At 46.0% G+C, this 13899-nt stretch overlaps 2 protein-coding genes across 2 annotated transcripts; both read right to left on the bottom strand.

The window, feature by feature from the left end:
• Window positions 1–3835: 3835 nt before the first annotated feature.
• LOC147600632 (proto-oncogene Mas-like) lies at window positions 3836–7201 on the bottom strand. The gene is made up of 3 exons (XM_086749637.1): window positions 7084–7201; window positions 5313–5420; window positions 3836–4885 (listed from the first exon to the last, which is right to left on the bottom strand). The coding sequence occupies exons 1-3, from the start codon at window positions 7199–7201 to the stop codon at window positions 3894–3896; spliced, it is 1218 nt and encodes a 405-aa protein (XP_086605763.1). The 3' UTR covers window positions 3836–3893.
• A 1636-nt stretch (window positions 7202–8837) lies between these two features.
• On the bottom strand, window positions 8838–13345 carry LOC104475494 (proto-oncogene Mas). Its single transcript, XM_086749295.1, has 2 exons — window positions 13258–13345; window positions 8838–10153 (listed from the first exon to the last, which is right to left on the bottom strand). Exon 2 carries the CDS (start codon window positions 10133–10135, stop codon window positions 9176–9178), a length of 960 nt encoding a protein of 319 aa, XP_086605421.1. The 5' UTR covers window positions 10136–10153; window positions 13258–13345; the 3' UTR covers window positions 8838–9175.
• Between the last annotated feature and the right edge of the window lie 554 nt (window positions 13346–13899).

Genomic DNA, 13899 nt, shown 5'->3' with positions numbered 1-13899 from the left:
CCCATTTTCTGTCTTCATTTCCCCCTTTGTTTATTTTCATGATTTGTCTCATACTTAGTGCTGTGTTTGACAGCAATTCAAGGATTATTTCCCCTACCACACACCGTGCAATGAGTACTCCTGGTTCTTCTCAGATCCCTCCTTTTGGTCAGGAACTTCCCATAAAATGGGCGATGCATATATTGCTGCCCTAATGCAAAGCACAGCTACGACAGAAACACATCCTAATCGTATTGCCAATATAATGAAATTAATTAATTAAAACCAGAGAACAATAAAACCAAAGTAATTAAGTAGGTGCTAAAAGTCATATAATTACAAGGACAGAAACTACATAAAATAGCAATATCTGTCAGCGGAAAAGGATGTCTTCTATACTGCTTATCTTCTGAATTTTCTTTCCATTAGTCATTTCCTCTACTCAGAGAAGATTAGAAGCTATGAGCATCGCCGAATGCCTGAAAACTTGGTCCATGTTCAGAAGAAACTGGACTTCATGAGCTGATTCGGTTTGAAGTGATGCAGAGGCAGCCTCTCTGTGAAAGGTCCCAGGAGATCCCAAGGGACAAATTCCCCCCGTGGTGTAGCTGGGAAATGTTAGGCTACCAAGTGACCGGTTGTAAATCAGAAACCATTCACGTGGAAACGGTGGGGGAAATTGCCAGTGAAAAGCCACGGAAGTTGTAGAGTTGATCTGCATAACCGCACGTCAGACTCCCTGCAGTACCCGGTTCAGGCTGGCCTTGTTGTTTTTTTTTCCAGAATACTAAAACCACTTTAGCTTATTATTTTTACAGATCTGGTTCCCATCCCTTCTGTTTCTGTATCTTTCACTAGAAGCCCCCTCGGTTATGGTCTCATTCCCTGTTTTTACCCCCCACACATTGGGATGTGGCAGCTGGGACAGACATGACCAGAAAAGTACAAACTTGGGCAGAGGAAAGTTCCCTTTTCCTTTTACTTCTTAAAGAATGGGAGAGAAAGGGAAGAAATAGGGAGAGAAACACCAGGTTACAGCCCCTGCGTTCCTCCCTGCCGCTCCTTCCCTCTCCCATTTTCCCCATGCTCCAGGTAATGGCCACCCGCTCCAGCTTCATGCCCTTCCCTGTCCTCACTGTTCTCCCTCATTTCTCACTCTTTTTTTCCCTTTCTGGTGTTTTTTGCCCATTCTCAAATGTGTTTTCACGGACTTGGCTGCGGCCGCCATGGAACCGGCCGGAACCGGTTGTGCCTGGCACAGGGCAGCTTCTCAGCGAGGGCCCTGCAGCCCGCACTGCCCGCAGCTTGCTACAAACACTCAGTACACACAAACACACACGGAATTTTTTTTTTGTATTTAGTGGACTTTGGGTTTTTCCCACTCTGGTTCCTCTCCTGTGGGACACACACACAGGGCCTGCCATCTCCAGAACCGCCTCTGCGTTTGCCTGGAAGCTCTGCCAGGAGAGACTGGAGGAGACGAAACACTGAATTTGAGAAACTTCTGAGGTATTGGCAATTGTAATTGAAATATTGTTGTTAATTCTTTCACCCCTCTGTCCTTACCCTTTCCCCCAATCTTTATCTGATCCCTGTACATCCCCTCTCTGTTCATGGCCAAGACCCAGTTAGGCCATGTCCCTGTCGTTAGATACCACCGCCATTTTTCTGTCTGTGCTGATTTCCATCTTCCCATTCCTCTTTTTCTCTGTCATCTCTGACAGGATGAGATTCTCACCTTCTCCCTCCATCTTGCTGAGTGCTGCTCTGCACACCTGCTTCCTCTTGTTGATCAGTGCCATCAGCTGCTTCTCATTTTGTCCCAAAACTCTGAAATCAGCAGTGCTAGGAAGTTATGTGTGACGGCAGCTGCCCATCAGCCCTGAGGGGAATTGGTATTTTGGGTTAATAATTCCCGTCTTTGGTCCAGTGTTGAGTTTACCAATGCGAGAGCCTGTGTCTAATGTGTAGAGCAGTGCTTTTTGATGATGAAGATACAGGTAAGTCCATTTTCAGATCAGATGTCCTGATTTGTTTGGTTTTGCTCCTGATTTTTCTCCATCTTCCCCTGCTCATTAGCATTTAAAACAGACATAGAGCAGTATCAGCTGGAAGAGATCTACACTCTTATCGCTGCCTTCCTGCCTGATGTTCTCCTCAGGCCATGTATCAAACCCATCAAATTTTTACCTGGTTGATGCATGTTGAACTCAGAGGTTTTCTTTCTGCAAACAGTAGCAGCTTTTTTTTTTTTTTTTTTTTTTAAATTACCACCATATAAGGAATAACCTGAGAGGGTCAAGGGGTTTGTTGTGCTTTGGAGAGCTTCTGAAGAGTAAAACAAAGATGGAAGGCAGGAGACAGCTCCTGCAGAAAGACAGTGGAGAAGTCACCTCACTGAATAGTGTCATTGGGTTGAACTCAGAGGAATTGCTCTCAGGATGTATTTAACCCAAAACTTGCTAAGTTCAGTTAGTTTTATATAACAAAAAATCACCTCTCCCTACCACAACTGCTTCACTTCTGTCCTTGGCTCATCTCCTTGACAAAGGTATGTTTTGTGTTTTGAAACCGTAAAATTTTCTGCCTTGTTTTCTAAAACCTTCCAAATGCCTGTCTAGTTCACTGCCAGGGAAGATGTAGTGGCACTTTACTAAGCTGAGTAGAAAAAGTAGAATAACAGTATTTGTACTTTGAAGTCGGGTGTAATTTTGACACCATACATACCATTAGCATTTTAATTCTAGTCTCATACTACATCCATTCTCTTAAGGAAAAACCAAGGTGAATGGTGCATTGAGGATTAAATCTGACATGGCAGATGCCGTGTAGCGTCCAAGAGCCCATGCAACACCCTTGGCCCGGCTCTTTCCTTGGCTTAATTCTTTGGATTAACCCCACTTGAATTTCTGTGACCAGTCAGTTTTACTTTGGAAAGCAAAAAGTGTGTGATGCTTTAGCCTGAATTACCACAGTTTCTCACTCACCTTTGCTGCCCAGCCTTGCAGAGACTCCTCTTCTGTGCAGGGCTGTGCAGCGTGTGCCTTCCTCAGCCGCTTCTGAAGCTCTTCTGCACCACCATCTCCCTCAGAAGCTCATCCTTTAATTCATTTTTTTTTTCCCCCAGAAAAATCTACCCCACATCTCTGTGTCCTTCATTTTTTGCCCCCCACAAAAATCTACTCCATATCTCTGTGTCCTTCCTTTTTTTTTTTTTTTTTTTTTTTTTTAAGAGAAGGTTTCAGTTTGTGGCCAGGGTGGTTTTGGCAGGCTCCTTCTGGTGAGCCCTTAGGGACAGTATCTAGGCAGACACCTGGCGAGGAGCACGTGAGCAGAGCAGCATGCTTGCTGCCATGTTTCTTTTGGAACAACTGATTTCTGGGCTTTTTAAAAGAACAAATGTTGGGGAGTGAAGGGAGATTGCTTATACACTTTATAGCAAAAAAAAAAAAATTCGTTTTGCGATTAGTTTTGGGAAGGCATTTTTGAAAATATGTAAGCTATGCAATGGCTTTAGAAGTGGGAAAGTCGATGGAAAAGGAGCTGAAACGTTGGATCTCAAGTGACAGCTGAGAGTAAAAAGCAAACAAAGACCAGGCAGCGCCATTTTAAAATGCTGTTTATTAAACTTGGCACCCACAGAGAGTGGTAGTAAGTGAAGTAAGCTAGCCACAAAGACAGTTCTCATGCTTCACCACGGAGGAGTCTAAATAAAGAAAACTGCATCTGAATTTGGGGTTAACATATGAGGCTAGCAACACGGCTTGGTACAGCCCTAAATCAGACCCATATATTCACCTTTCCCCTCACTCCTGGAATCTAAGGCCCAACGTTTCAAAGGAATCTTTACGTTCTTCTTCTCTTTTTCCTTCTCTCTCCATTTAAAAAGGTGATTGGGGAAAAAAGAGAGAAATTTAAGAGGACATAGTTATGGTGTCACGGGTTGCCCGTTCATCTTTGTCATCTGCTGAATCTTCAAAGGCCCTCTGGAATGCCAGCCTGGGGTTCAACTTGATTCTGCGATCCCTGTAGCTCCCGACGAGGAAGTAAATGACGGGGTTGAGGCTGCTGTTCACGCAGGACAGCACAAAGCCGATCTCTGGGGAGTAGAGAAATTTGTAGCCCAAGAAGTCAAAGAGGACCAGGACGCTCAGAGGCACAGCAAAAATGAGGAAGAAGAGGATGGTGAGCATGATGATGGTGAAGAGCCTGCCAGTTCGGAGGTTTTGGGAGCTGCACTTGACCCTCAGGAAGAGGGTGAGGCTGAAGAGCAGCATGAGGGGCGTGCAGAAGAGGAAGTCCAAGGATCCGATGGCGATGAGCAGGAGCTGGCAGCTCCTGGCAGAGGGGCGAACGGTGCACAGCACATAGCCGAGCGTGTTCAGCAGCAGGGAGAGACCCCAGAGCAGGCCGGAGATGATGCCGGACAGGTGCCTCGGGCGGTGGCTTCGGCACCAGATTGGGCGGAGGACAGCCAGGCACCTCTCGATGCTGATGGCGGTGAGGAGGTACAAGCCGGTCCCGTACATGGAAAGATCCAGGAAGAGGAATATCCCATACTGCACCCCCACGTTGAACTGCATCAGGTACTGAACCGTCTCAATGGCGATGCAGAGGAGGTAGCCAAAGTCGGCAGCGGCCAGGTTCAGGATGTAGATGGTGAAGTGGTTTCTCCGGATGCGGAAGCCGAGGTACCAGAGGACCATGCCGTTTCCCACCATCCCGCAGGCCGCGCTGATGAGGCAGAAGCTCTCCATGAACTTGAGGACGGCGTACGACGGCTCTGCCTTTCCCACAGCCCCGCTCTGATTAGTCCCGTGAGCCTGGCTTGCATTGCTTTTGGGAAAGAGCGTTACGAACTCCTCAGCCATGATGAAATATCCCAAATCAAATCCGTCTCTCTTTTCTGTTTGGGATCAGAGAAGAAACAGAGGGCACTTAGTGACTGAGACATTGCTTTCATTCTTACAGCTTTGTCGCCTGGAACAGCTTTCAAGGGACATTCATGGTTACTATCTAGGTAGGCAACAGCTAGCAAGACATAAAGTGTTGAGGAAAGGGCAAAATCGTGCAGGAATTTGGAGAGGTGGAGGTTGGCTAAGTGTGGCATCCAAGCAGAAGAAGAAAGAATGAGATCATTCAACAGAGTGAAGAAAAAGAAGCAGAAGAAAACATTGCTACTCACAGACAGAGCGGTAGGAGATGGGGAGGGTGTGACGACACCGTGACCTTGTGTGTGTCTGCCTGTGCGAGAGGACCAGAAAATGGCACAAAGAACACTGCAAAACATGTGGATGGTGAGGCGTTTCGGAACCCGGTCCTCTAACGCTTACCTTCTGCCCCTGTGCAGCCGAACTGAGCTCCCAGAGAATGGCAGCAGCTCCAGAGTGTCTTCCTCTTGGTTTCTCCTTTATCCCATTGGATCTTCTGGGAAGCACTTTCTGTGGAAAAGACGGGGAAGATGTTTCAGCCTGCAGGTTCAGTTTGTGTCTTCTGTAATGTGATGAAGCAGGTGCTGTCGGGAAGGAGCGTTTCGACTGTGCAGAGGGGGAGGACGGGATAAAGTCAGCAGCAGACGAAAATGGGTTTCACTTATGCTGTGAGGCAATTTCACATTTCTGCTCCGCTTCTCTGGTTGTAGGGGGAGAGGAAATTACCTGCCAGGGATGCCACTGGCGGTCATGCTCTGGGATATTGCTTGCATCTGGGAAAGGCTCTTTGTGCATTTGTACCAGGGCCAAATGCTGTTATGCTAGGGCAGTACAAATGAGCGGTTAGTAGAGATTGTAGGAAGTTCTCAGAGGAATGCTATTCTGTTTTGTTTTGCCTTTCTTGGAAAACCAGGGTTGGCTTAGATTGCATTAGTCTGAGGGACAATATCTCTTTCTTCAGTGTTTCTTTCAAAATTCACTTCCTATGCAATGCCTTATCCCAAATCCTGCCAAGACCCCAAGAAGAAAAATGGTTTGTCCGATGCTAGGGTGAGGGAGACAGACCAGACAATGAGGCCTTCATCCCCTGGGCATCACTGATCCTTTCTGGACAGGATCAGCCCTCACCTTCCACCCTGCAATGCTTCTGAGCCTTCTTTCTTTCGCAGTGTCTGTAAAAAGGTGCCTATTTCTTTCTCCTGCTGATAAGCGGAGCCTCTTGAAACTGTGCAGGGCTCTTAAGGTTCCTTGATGACTCACGGCGATCGGACTTAGTCCTTGGTCTACAGCTTCTTTCCCATGGACGCTCGCTTTGACATGCTCACTTTTTCTGCCCTGGTAGGAATGGGTAACTGTTTTTGACAGTTACGCTTTTAAAACACGCAACTTGTAGGACCTAAAGTGGGGTTTCTATAGCATATCTTAGGCCTCACCAGCAAGGCCTGCCAACACCTGCCTGCACTGTTGTACCTGCTCTGCTCTTCTTCGTGCCTGATCCCAGGTTGCCCTGTGGGTGGGACACCACTTGGCTACAAGTTGGTGCAACACCTAAATAATACAAAAGATTGCTGTCTAGAGGTGCTTGCCCCTCCTTATGCCCCCAGTTAGCTAACGCTGACTCTCCTCTTCCAAAAAGGACGTAGCCTTCTCTTACTAGGTGCTGCCCATTCCTTCCTGTGGCATGAAGCCACATCTCCATGAAAGGTGCAAGAGAAGGAATTTGGCGGCTGATGCTGGGGAGGCTGCTCCTTTGAGCTGTGCGTGAGGTAGGCTGGGGTGGGGGAGAGAAGCGGGCCGGTTGTTGTGGAAGCTCTCGGGAAGGAGAATGGGATAGCTGCTTCAAGAGGAGGGTGGGATAATTATTTCAGGACAGAGGCTTGGGAAGGTGAACCAAATGAAGGCACTGGAGAGTCCTTCACTCTCCTGGATGTGGTGAAAACTGGTCTGTTCTGAAGTGTCCATGTGCCCAGACACATCCCTTCCTCCAGACCTTAACTGCACCGTAGAAATGCCAACAGTAATGTGTGCCTTCTGCTGAAATCAATGAGAAAATAAAGATTATTTCAGACTCTGGTGTCTAGGGACTCCTCAGAGGAGTGGAGTTAGGTTTGCTGCCCTCAAGGAACAGGTGACCCCATCCCTCGTGGGCATCTCGTGCCACTGGCACACGGACCACGTTGAGGAGCACACTCCACACTTACGGCCTGGGCTGCCTGCCTCCTTTCAGCTGTCCCCAGGGAAGCAGAAATGTGGGCTTTTTTCAGGGTGCTAAGGAATGTACTGTTCGGCATGATCGCCGATCTTCTGGATGCCCTGGCATCCTTCCAGAGGGATACTGAGCAATTCAGAGGAAGAACTTCGTTCAGGTGCTGAGGACGTTCTCCCCAGCAGCCTGGGCTGACTAGTCTCAGTGTCAGTTCAGGGTGGAAAAGCCCACACGTGATCCCGGTCTCTTGAGGGTGTCTACGATGGTGGTTTATACGCGGGCATCGCCTTTTAAATCTCCGAGGCTGGATGTAAAATGTTCACATGAATGTGATGCATAAAATGTGTTCACATTTAACGCCGCACGGCTTCACGACTGGTGTGTTTGAGGGCAAACTGTCAGGATGGGAAGTTTTCCACAGTTTGTATTCTGTACGTTTTTATCAGTTGATTGCTTCTTCTGAGCACAACAATATTTTCAAATACCATTTGTTTTCCTTTTTTTTTTTTTTTGAAAAAAAAGGCTTTTGACATTTTTAATAATAATAATGGAAATATGTCAGTTCTCCCAATGATGAAATCATTACGGATATTAAAAGGAAAACATTTTTAACGTGTTTTCTGATAAATGGATGCTCTCTTCCCCTCAGCAGTAGAAGCTAGAAAAAAAAAAAACAAAACACCTTACTAAAAGTAATTGATGACATAGACCTAATTTGAACCAACTATATGTACATTGCAGAACAATAGCATTAAAAATTAAAGAACAGTAGAAATGGAATTCAAGTTTCAGCTTTCAGGAACCGCAAATAGGAAGCAAAAAGCAACTGCAGACATTAGGGTGAACCGCTATTTTTAAAGTGGTGCTTTTCAAAATGAATAAAAGGACAAATTACCTGAAAAAAAAGATAATTGGCAATACAAGAATGCAGCTTCCCTCTCGGAATGTATTTGCAGATGAAGGCACGAAAAGGAAATCTGCAAATTTTCTCAAAAAAAAATTACCGATGTTGCCTCTTTCTGCCAATTTCAGTTAAAAGAGCAAATTTTTAGGTAGTTTGATAGTACAACACTTCAAATAATCACTTCTTGCATCTCCAGGGATTGAGTCTAGAGAATAATTTGTTGCAATTTGCGGTATTTATTTACCTTTCTTCTGTTTCTTATTTTTTCCCTATCCTTGAGTTTATTTTTATTGGTAGAGGAAATGTCAGAAGCCATGGATTTTTATCACCTGTCCTTCTTTATCAGATATAACAACCCAGTGCACGCTGTTAGATGCAGATACCCTGTCCTGGACTAGAGGAAACCAAAATAATATGCAACTCCAGCTCTGTATTTCTTTGATGCACAAGAAGAGCGAGCAAGCAACTCAGTGCATAAAGTTGTAAGGCAAGTTGGTACAGGTTGGAGCCCTCTTCTGCTACATCACAACTCTACGGTACGGAAACTTCCCTAGTTAATAGAAGAAAGGGACTTGTTGGGCATGAATCATTTCACTCTTTGAAATGCTCGCATTAGGAAGGAAGGAATCGTGCTCCCTGTGAGCTGTGATATGTTGCATGTGTTGGAAGTGAGATAGATACTCTCCTTCCAGGAGTTCCGTGGCTGATTTCAACAGGAGGAGGTTTGGTCCCCGTTTCATCTTCAGAGGTTTAAGGAAAAAGTTACTAAAGATGTATGAATTTGCTATTGTTGTGCTCTGAAAGACAGAGATTTATTGAGTGAGCTGCAAAGTCTGAGTGGGATTCCTGTGATGAAATGCAGACACCAAGACATTTCACCTTATCAAATCAAAATCATTTAATGTCCACTGAAAAGAAATAGGCACTTTCCATGTGATCCTAATACAGGTCAGATGAATTCTGTGGTCCAGGTGCTTATGTGTTTTCACTGACCACAGATGGAGCTTAAAATAATTAGCTACAAGAGAGATCTACAACAAAGATACTGAAGGTTAGGTGAGATAAACCTTCCCCAACACCTCAGAGTTCTTCAACTCTGTAAACCATCAGCCCTCAGGTCCAGACCAGTGTTACTGTGTTAGGCACAGCAGGCTATTAGGAGGACATAGTTATGGTGTCACGGGTTTCCCGTTCATCTTTGTCATCTGCTGAATCTTCAAAGGCCCTCTGGAACGCCAGCTTGAGGGTGAACTTGATTCTGCGATCCCTGTAGCTCCCCACGAGGAAGTAAATGACGGGGTTGAGGCTGCTGTTCACGCAGGACAGCACAAAGCCGATCTCTGGGGAGTAGAGAAATTTGTAGCCCAAGAAGTCAAAGAGGATCAGGACGCTCAGAGGCACAGCAAAAATGAGGAAGAAGAGGACGGTGAGCATGATGACGGTGAAGAGCCTGCCAGTTCGGAGGTTTTGGGAGCTGCACTTGACCCTCAGGAAGAGGGTGAGGCTGAAGAGCAGCATGAGGGGCGTGCAGAAGAGGAAGTCCAAGGATCCGATGGCGATGAGCAGGAGCTGGCAGCTCCTGGCAGAGGGGCGAACGGTGCACAGCACATAGCCGAGCGTGTTCAGCAGCAGGGAGAGACCCCAGAGCAGGCCGGAGATGATGCCGGACAGGTGCCTCGGGCGGTGGCTTCGGCACCAGATTGGGCAGAGGACAGCCAGGCACCTCTCGATGCTGATGGCGGTGAGGAGGTACAAGCCGGTCCCGTACATGGAAAGATCCAGGAAGAGGAATATCCCATACTGCACCCCCACGTTGAACTGCATCAGGTACTGAACCGTCTCAATGGCGATGCAGAGGAGGTAGCCAAAGTCGGCAGCGGCCAGGTTCAGGATGTAGACGGTGAAGTGGTTTCTCCGGATGCGGAAGCCGAGGTACCAGAGGACCATGCCGTTTCCCACCATCCCGCAGGCTGCGCTGATGAGGCAGAAGCTCTCCATGAACTTGAGGACGGCGTACGATGGCTCTGCCTTTCCCACAGCCCCGCTCTGATTAGTCCCGTGAGCCTGGCTGGCTGCAGTTGGCAGGAAGATGGATGTAGCTGAAGTATTCATCATGAGTGATTTCAGGCAGACCTGTAGACAGAGAGAACAGAGGTGGTAATTTCAGTGTGAACTTCCCTTACGGTGACCTGGAGGTGTTTCTGGATTTGTTCCAGCTCTTTGAGGCCAGAGCTTGAGTTTGGGAGGGATTGCTGTGTTTGAACTTAAAACACAGAGCATTGTTCAAAGCATTGTATCTAAGAGCAAATTCTATACAACATGTAGGAAAAGTTAGTTTGCAGTGTATTTATCCCTTTTAAAAACTCCTTTCTTGAGGGTCCTTTTTGCCATCAGCATGGGAAACAAACATTTATTAATGTCTGAAGAGTGCCTCTTTTTCTTGTCTGAATAAAAAGCGAACCCAGTGTTAACAGCGCTGATATAATTCTTTGCTTCCTGCGCCTGGGACCAGGTGAGACAAATCTTGTCAAGAGTGCATGGAAGTTCTAGGCAACCAGCATACAAGTTTAATCGGCATAAAAGCTGATCAAGTTTTGTCCTGTGCATACGCCCAGAAAACATGGTAGAGAGTACTCAAAATACCTCTTATTTTCATTATGTTGATGTCTGTTTTAATAAAGTGTAGTTTAATGTGGTTGGTTTGCCCTCTTGAGCCCTAAATACAAACAGTAATCAAATCAGTCTGACAGAGTCAGCCCTTAATAACTTCCTTCTCGGAGAGAAACTGTGTGAATCATATGTGGAACAAAATGTCCGACCCTCATAGGACATTGGAAGTACAGCGTGGTGGTTCACCCTGCTTCTTCCCCCACAGTACTGGGATCTGAAAGCAAATCTTGGGGAAAAAAAAAAATCAAAATTAAATTTCACACTTTTTTTTTTTTGCCTGATGAGGTGAAACAGTGAGATTCTTTTCCTCTCTCCCCAGCAGCTATTAATTTCGACATGGGAAGGCAGAGAAGTATCGTGAAAGACAGCAGGAGACAGTTAAAAAGAAGAGAGGAGCAAGTCAAGATGGGGAGAGTAGGAAGATGTGAATCACTGAACAGCCTAACCAGCATGAATATTCTGTTCTTTTTGTAAAATGCTGCAGTGTACATGGAGACCGACACCCATAAACAAGGGAAATGTGACAGATTGAATCATTATTATTTAATCTCAGCACCTCAGACACGCTCTCTTCAGTGCTGCACGGACGGAGGCAAGATAAATGCGTGATGCAGGTAAATGCCTTGCCCAGCAGTGGAGACAATCTTGATGCTTTGGTCTGTGGAAGGCATATACGTCAGCACTGCTTGGTTGGGAATCCAGCTGGGATGGTTACACCTAGCTTTCACCACTAAAAATGCAAACATCTGATTTAACGTTGCCTTTAAAGCTGTCGTGCGAATGAATGGAAAGCCATAACGAGTTTTATCGCAAGATAGGTGTCGTAGGTAGGTGTGCAGTCACCTGCCTGTCTTTGCTGACTGCAGAAACATCCCAGAGCACCAGCTTCTGCGAGAGGATCAGCGTGTGGACACCTGACGTTAGCTGAGGTGAATTCTACCCTTAACTTCACCAGGGCTTGCAGGATGGGAAACCTTTAGGGTTGACTGAAACTGGGGAACCTCTGCCACGGCACCATACTCTTGCATAAGAAGCTGGATGATTTCGTCCTCAGCTGTTAGGGGACCTTGAGTGCCTCTAACCAGTGGTTTCTGAAGAAAGAATTTCAGTATATACTGATAGGGACTACGGAAAACAAAACCCATCATCTCCTTCAGAATGCAGAGCATCTCTGCTGTAGCACAGTTTCACAACAGGAACCTCCCTGAGTTCAAACTTTTCTCTTTCCTTAGCTGGGGAGAGCAGCATGTTGCCTGACCAGCACCACAAGCAAGGTTACCTCTTCCCCGAACGTGTGTAGCAAGCAAATTGAAAAGATGCAGCCTTCTGGCTTTGTTCTTTTCCTTGCCTACCCGCTTTTGGAGCAGCAGCAAATTATCTGACCTCGATTTGCAGCAGAAAGCAGCTGAAGCAGCCTCTAATTCTGTGAACCAAGTCTGCTGCGAGGAGAACGGAAGACCCAGTGGTTCAGTGGTTTCCTAGCTTTTAGAAGATCCAGTGCAGCACTATCCTGTGACTCGAGCTATCTCTGTAACCTGAAGGAAATCTCCAGTTGATTTGAAGAGGACATTACCATTTGAGTGTCACTTAAGTCCTAAGTCCACTCCAGCCTTCTGACCAGGTGCCCATTTCAGGAAAGTGGCTACTCTACCTCCCTGCTGCAGTCATCTCCAGAAGACAATTGACTACATCCTCCAGAGTTACGTCTCTCTCCACTGGGCATTCAGGGAACTTAATCTTATCAAACATATTTCCTGATGTTAAGTGACATTGCCCTGTGCCGTTGATCATATGCGCGTAAAGACTGCCAGGTACAGATATGGCTGTTACGGATGCCCTGTGGATAAATGATAAAACATCGATAATTTTGCCTTCCCCTGAAATGGAAATGAAAATTCTTCTCTCATTTCTGTAGACTGTGGAAAAGAGTACCGAAAAAAGTAACTCATGGTTCTCGTATTTATTGTGTGGCCTTGGAAAACTGATTTCTTGTCTCCAAGACACGTTCATGTCTCCAAGACACATTCAAGATGTGAGTCTACTTCCTTAATGAAACTAATTAATGAAAGCTTGCATCAAACAGCTGCAGACTGAGTCTAACTAGTCGTCTTCTCTCTTGAGATCAAACATTCTTCCTGTGATTTGCATGCTGAGTAGCCCTTGGGGCAGATGTCAGTCTGAAGGACCTTGACACCACACAGACCTTTTAGACTATGGACAGAAAGTTATCATATTGTATCTTGGCTAATCTCGAGTGGTCATCTGAGACCAAAACTGCTAATGTTAGGTCTCTGGATAATGGCAGCTGATATTAGCGCTGTATTTAGAGATACAATAGCACTTGCTCATGGAAAAGGGTCCCCAGAAAGAAGGTCACCTTATCTTGAAAATTATCAAGGCAATCGCTTACCTACAGCCAATTTCTAACTAGCAGGAGAAGAAAATGTTTTATCTCCTTTCCTCCATTTTTTTTCCTCCTCCCTTGCCCTCACCATCTCTCCAAAAGCATGGCAGAAAGCATTAGACAGATTGCAATGGCAAAGATACCATCTAGGAAAATTTCTTACCTTTTTGTGGGTTCCTTGGAATTTCAGTGACTGATTTGCAACAGCTGCCTGGTATGGATCTGCTGGGGAAAATTGTCACCTGAATTCCGTGACATATGGTCCAGATAAAATCCTTGTGTCATACTGTAGTGCTGGGCTAGTTAGACTGTTTAAAAAGCCACGGTCTTTTCAACGTGACATCTGACTGCCAGCCAATCACTCTCTTGGGGAAATATCTCGTTTGTTGCGTGTGGTCATTTAAAAGTTGAACCACTTCCCCCTTCTCTCTTTGTACAGAACCTGTTGCTGTCATGGCACTGGAAATGATTTTTTTACTAGTTCTCCCTTCTTCAGTCAGACTCAGAATACAAAGAAAGCAAGAACCGTCTGTACAAAATTATACCCTGCCTCTTGCCTGGGTGCTTTGTTTCCTGCTCGTGTCCCTGAGATGCTCTAGTTTCACAGTCACTGAAGAGGATGCCTTACTGCTGCTCAGGGTCACATAGATTGAGAAATTGTCAGTCCTCTTCCATAATGCCTGCTGATGGTTTCACAACCTCCCTCAGCACAACTTCTCATTCCCCGAGGACCTATTGTCCCTACCAAACTGGTCTTAACACACCCATTACCACAGAGTGTCCTCTTCTGACCCACAGCCTCTCC

This window comes from Chlamydotis macqueenii, chromosome 5 (assembly GCF_036417535.1).
Source record: "Chlamydotis macqueenii isolate bChlMac1 chromosome 5, bChlMac1.mat, whole genome shotgun sequence".
Taxonomy (NCBI): domain Eukaryota; kingdom Metazoa; phylum Chordata; class Aves; order Otidiformes; family Otididae; genus Chlamydotis; species Chlamydotis macqueenii.
Note: the sequence above shows the minus strand (reverse complement) of the source record. Positions and strands in the feature narration are given on the sequence as shown.

Excerpts from the sequence above, each read along its gene's own strand:
- LOC104475494 (XM_086749295.1), bottom strand. The coding sequence starts at position 10,135 with ATGATGAATACTTCAGCTACATCCATCTTCCTGCCAACTGCAGCCAGC.
- LOC147600632 (XM_086749637.1), bottom strand. The coding sequence starts at position 7,201 with ATGCCGAACAGTACATTCCTTAGCACCCTGAAAAAAGCCCACATTTCT. Across the intron at positions 5,421-7,083 it reads GGAGTGTGCTCCTCAACGTG|AAAGTGCTTCCCAGAAGATC; the intron begins GTCCGTGTGCCA and ends TCTTTTCCACAG. Across the intron at positions 4,886-5,312 it reads CGGCTGCACAGGGGCAGAAG|AAAAGAGAGACGGATTTGAT; the intron begins GTAAGCGTTAGA and ends GATCCCAAACAG.